Source organism: Embiotoca jacksoni, unplaced genomic scaffold (assembly GCF_022577435.1).
Source record: "Embiotoca jacksoni isolate LCO1_2020_lvr unplaced genomic scaffold, fEmbJac1.0.p SCAF_10, whole genome shotgun sequence".
Classification (NCBI taxonomy): domain Eukaryota; kingdom Metazoa; phylum Chordata; class Actinopteri; family Embiotocidae; genus Embiotoca; species Embiotoca jacksoni.
The window spans coordinates 11,952,778-11,958,388 of NW_027185230.1; the positions used below are offsets into that span (position 1 = coordinate 11,952,778).

A 5,611-nucleotide genomic window follows, 5' to 3' on the forward strand; every position below is an offset into this window, starting at 1 on the left:
GCAGAGTCCCTCTTGGGCTGGGAGGGTTACGTTCCCCAACAAGCCCTCGAGGGTCTCTGAGTTTCATGGATCGTGTTTTTTTTTTGTTTGTTTTTTTAGTCTGTTGTATGCATGTTCCAATCGTGCTGTCATCTCAGGCCCTCCGACACTCCCACTCACCTGCTCACCTGTTCCTAATTCCCATTTCAGCCACCTACATACATACAGGGTTTATTTCCATTTGCCCTCTGCCCTTACGGCCTATCCGGGTGCTTTTACATCCTTGTTTCCTTTCGTTTTTGTCTAAGACATTTTAACTCGTGCACATGCCTACGTGTCGAGCTCTTGCGTCCGTGTTTGTGAATCGCGTGACAGGTAAAGGAGTGGAGAGATAAACGGAGATTTACGATCGTATCCGTCTGTAATCCGGGGGCGTTATCGTAACAATCATACTTTTACGATCAGGTGGTTGTCAAAGCAGCCTGCAAAACTCACCAGTCAGCAGGTCGTGAGGTAATGTGACAGGCTGAAGGAAGGCTTTTGATTACCCGCCTTCGGTTTTGTTTTGAGCGCCAGGTGTGCATGATCGACTTTCACTTTCACTGAGGTCAATGAAAACTGCAAACGAAGTGCACAAAGTCCATTCGTGCTGCTCCAATAGAAAGACAAAGTTACATTTACTGTTCATTAATACATAAATACACGGGGGCATTTCATAAAACGTTCACGTTTAAACATATGACAGGTATGTACAGTATGCGCACAATATTTTAAGCATTTTCCTCAAAGGATTTTTTTTTTTTACAGGAAGTCCGACAGTGTGAGGAAATTACGCTGATGGGTTTGTCACTGCGGTGAAAATACCCACAAGCAACCTGCTGATATATTATCTGTCTGCATTCCTGCTCACAATTTTTGTCCTCGTACAGTCATGCGCGTTCGCTGCAGTCTAACTGATGGAAGGAGTCCGTGTTCTGGTGATCTCGGTGCCGACCAGTGACGTGGCCGAGATTCCCGCGGCCCCGCTGTCCTCCGCCGGCTCCGCGAACGGGAACACCTCTCTGGTCAGTCGCATCAGCAGGCACGGCATCTCTTTCTTCCCACCCAGCGAGGAACCTTTGGCCTGGAAGGTGTACGCCACCCTGTGGGAGAGGCGGGTCATCAGGCGGGTCAGCTCCAGGTTACGGTTGCCCTCCTCCTCCAGCAAAGAGCAGAAAGTCTGCAGGAAGATGGATCCCTCTGCTTGGTGCATGAAAGCTCCGTAACCTGATGGAGAGGACGGAGGGAGCGGAGGTCAGACACGGATATTTAAACATTTCTGGTCTCTGGGAAATATTCAAAGTTTTGAACGTTAACGATTGTAGTGTCTACCGTCATTTTCACGTCCGTTAGGGGGTTGTACTGATCAGTAAAAAGGTCATAATGGGTGTTTGGGAGGTTAATGGTCACTGAAGAGGTTCTACGGGTCAATTAGGAGGTTTAAATGAATCACGAAGAAGGTCCTTTGGGGTACTTTATGGGGATCTGGTAAACAATGAGTTGGTTCTATATATAAGTTAAGAGATTAAGTTGTCAATAAGAAGGTTCTGGAGGTGCTTTTGGAGGTTCTACCTGTTCTGTAGGACATGCCAATGGTCTAGTGTTGGGTAAACAGGTTCCAGGGATCCTTTTACCCTCGTGTTGTCCTTCGGTCAAAATGACCCGCAGCTGTGTTCAACCAATTTCTATTTTATTTTCCTATTTTTTGGGATCATTGGTGACAAGGAGGCTGTGAGGGTTTCTTTAAAGAATGATGACCAATCATCCCAAAAAATATAAAAATATAGAAATAAAATAGAACTTGGTTGAACACAGCTGCGGGTCATTTTGACCCGAGGACAACACGAGGGTTATGAGATTCTGGTGGTCACAAAAAGTCCTTGAGGAGGTTTCAGAGTAGTTAAGATAGTTTTATTGGTCACTGGGAAGGTTTATGGGTTGTTGAAGAGGTTCTACTGGTCCCTGAGATGGTTCTAGGGTCTGTTGAGGTTGGTTCTAGTGGTGTAACTGCTGGAGGGCCGGGTGCTTACCTAGGACTGTGGCGTACATTACTGCTGTATCCACAGGAATAGAGAGTTGCTGTGAGAAGCTGCTCTCTGTGGTATCACCAGCTGAATCCACCTCCACTCCATCGTCCAGAGCGTCTCCGCGACACGCCTGCAGAGACAGCAGCGGGACAACGTCTTCAGTATCTCAGGTCGTCAAGGAAACAGATAATTTTATCCCCTCAACATGACTCAAAAGGCTCCTCTCCTCCCCGCCGCCCACCTGTATGAGGAACACTTTGGTCTTTTCCTTCATGTGTTCGTTGTCAAAGTACGAGAAGATCCGAGACAGTCGGACGGGTTGGCCGTCGGCGCCGAACACGCAGCCCTCCTCCCCGTGAGACGACAGGACGGCCAGGAAACAATCCTTCACGGGCCTCCTGCTCTCTGCAGCACAAACACAAGCAGACACGTTAATTATGCACTTCACACAGTCATTATACAGTCATGCAGAGACACATAAGAAATGGGTTGCACAAGACGGAACATAAGGTACACATGAGCTCACTGCAGGTACGCCTCTATTACAGTGCACTCATATTTACTCTCGACGGTGTCGACAGAAACCTTCAGGCACAAACAGGTTTCATCGCTTATTGTCTTTATTTTTTGCTCACGGAGATGAACAATAGGACGGCCTCTAATCATAATCATCTGACAGTTTTATCTATTTGAGATAAAACAGCTGTAAAACTCCACCTGAACGTCCGTCGGGTTTAAAACAAACACCGAAGCAGTTATGTAATTTGTTTTATGTAAAGACACGTTGTCAGTGGACGTCAATAATGCTGACCTAGGTGACTTTTGGGAGATTCTAGGCGTCGCTGTGGAGACTTTAGAGGTCCTTGAGGAGGATATTGTGGCCATTGAAGAGGTTCTACCGGTACTTTAAGAGGTTCTTATGGTCCGCGAGAATGTTCTTGAGGTCCTGTAACATGTTAAGGCTCTTGAGGAGGTTTTACGGGTCACTGAAGAGTTTCTATGTGATATAGGGGTCACTGAGTAGGCTCTAGAGCTACCAGTAGCCCGCGACCCGGTTCTGAGATCGCGGAAGGTTCGAACAATATGCAGCGCTTCCCGTACGCAGTATATTTGGAGATCCATCTCTTCAGCCTGTCCGAGAGAACGACGCTATCAACGCGATCGATTAACTTCGACTTAGAGTTTAGACTTTATCAGTCTCACAAAGTAGTTATCACAGCAGCATAGAAACACATTTTGGAAAAAAAACAAGTGAGCTACGCAGAGGTCAGAGGACACAAACGCAGCAGAGACTCTCACGCTGACCTGGAAACAAACGGATGAACATAAATTAGGTAAATAAAGTAAATACCACATTTTCAGCTTCACAGCAACAGTTATAAAGGGTTTTCAAAATAAAAGCCCTCCAGCTTCACACAGGGTCCAGCCATATACTAGATTTTTACTGAGACGTGTATCTTTCAGGAAGGGCAGGGGATCCCAATCGAAGGAAAACACTAGATTTTATGAATTAAATCTTATATTAGAGCGATTTATTTGACACTTTTCAAACCAGTTTGGCTGCACAAGAGTTGCGTGCACTGCAGGAGGCATTTGGAAATATTTCAAAACATAAAGAAATGTAAAAAAAAAAAAAAATAGTTCACATGCAGCTGAATTTAAGCTGTTGTGACACAAAATGTGTGCGGTGGAGAATTAATTTGTTATTGTTCACGTAAAAGAAGCTGATTCTGCGCAGTAACAGATATATTTCTATATTTTTGACCTGATGTGCGTGCAGGTGTTGCTGGTCTGCTGGAACCAGACGTTACCTTTGAAGAACAGCTCGTAGATCTCGTCACCGGTCAGGTCGTCGTACAGCTCCACCTTGAAGCCCAACTTGCTGAGGGTGCGGTGGATCTTCTTGGAGTCCCTCTTGGCTCCCAGTCTCCTGGTCAGCTCCACCCCGGGGTCGAACCGGACCACGGACACCACCACCGCCCTGTTGCACTCCCCCCCCTCGCCCCGTTGTTTTCTCCACTGCAGCATCGTCGTTCGGGTAGAAAGTCTCTGGAAGAATGAACGTACACTGTGGTTGTCAGAGCGCTGTCACACTTTGACTCTTGGCTTCTGCACGTCTAGTTTAAAGCAGAGCTGTAAAGGTGTAACCACGCCTACACACAATATAATGACACATGCGGTTGTGAGGCCAAAGGAAGTGTTGCGCAACTCTGTCCTTTTCATTCCCGTGCTGGGACACAAGGGCGTGGACTCCCACCATATGTTTCCCTCAGGTGTGTTTCCAGCAAGTGTGTTTGCTTTTCCAGGCTGTAAATCATGTTTAAATCACTTTTTTTTTTTATTACATTTATATATTCATATTAATAATCCGTTCTTCTCAGATAAATAAATGAACAAAGAAAGAAAGAAAGAAATGCATGTAAAATAGAAATACAAAAAAAAAAAAAAAAAAAAAAAGATATAAATTAAAACTGCAAGAAGTGATATGATCCCTCGCACGCTGCATGTCGGGGATCCAGCGGGTCGGAGCCGCCGGCTCACCGACGTGCAGCACGCCAAGGTCCGCATATTCCCCCCTTGCAGTTTCATTTTTTTTCTCGATCTCGTTCCCTACTCTTCTTTAAAAAAAAACAAAAAACATATATTATTAAATATCTTCCTGTAATGTGTAGTGAACGCAAAACTTTTCACATTTCAGATTTTTAATCATATTTCAGACGACATACACTCGGCCTGTGTATGACACAGTTGTACAGTGGTTCGAGCAGTTGCCTCAGTGGGAAGTAACTGGGTTCGATCCCCACTTAAGGCATGCAGATCATACTCTAGACGTGATAAAAAAAAAAAGGCACACTATAGTATGTTGTCGGAAATATTCCAAAAAAAAGGCACAGTATAACATGTGACCCAAAAGTAGGTATAGCCCAGGCGACGCGGGGAAGTTTGACGTTTTGCCTGTGACACAGGAAGTTGATGTTTAAGGTGAAACGATGCTCCAAAACTCATAAAACTTTGCAGATGCGTCAGGCACCAACTTTCATGAGTTTTTGAAGATGTTAAAGCCGCCAAAAAAAAGCAATTTAAAAAAAAGAAAGAAGAATAAGCAACGAGATCGAGAAAAAAATTCAAACTGCAAGTGGGAATATGCGGACCCGCATATCACCGCTTGCAGTTTTAATTATTCTTTTAATTTGTAGATGTTCTTTATTTATTTACACATTTATTTTATTATTGTTTATGTTGGTGTCCTTTCTCCTGTATAAAGTATAAATAAATAAATAAATATATCACACATATATAAATACATGAATCATAATAAAAGAGTGAATATATTAATTTGTTGACATTGTTTATTTATGTACATTTAAAAAAAATATATTTTCATGTCGGTATTTCTTTATTCTGTAATTAAAAAAAATAAAAATAAATGTAGAAGTCAAAGTATGAATCAATAAATCCATAAATAAATCCGAAACCGTTGGTGTTATTACACAAACACAACCGCCGGGTGGCAGTCAGACGAGCATTGGGTGACGTCATCCGCATGCGCCCGCAGTCGGCGTTTT

At 43.9% G+C, this 5,611-nt stretch overlaps 1 protein-coding gene across 1 annotated transcript; it reads right to left on the reverse strand.

The window, feature by feature from the left end:
- Positions 1 to 639: 639 nt before the first annotated feature.
- On the reverse strand, positions 640 to 4,127 carry LOC138204527 (caspase-3-like). The gene is made up of 4 exons (XM_069159823.1): positions 3,857 to 4,127; positions 2,287 to 2,450; positions 2,049 to 2,175; positions 640 to 1,245 (listed from the first exon to the last, which is right to left on the reverse strand). The coding sequence occupies exons 1-4, from the start codon at positions 4,071 to 4,073 to the stop codon at positions 929 to 931; spliced, it is 825 nt and encodes a 274-aa protein (XP_069015924.1). The 5' UTR covers positions 4,074 to 4,127; the 3' UTR covers positions 640 to 928.
- Positions 4,128 to 5,611: the final 1,484 nt, after the last annotated feature.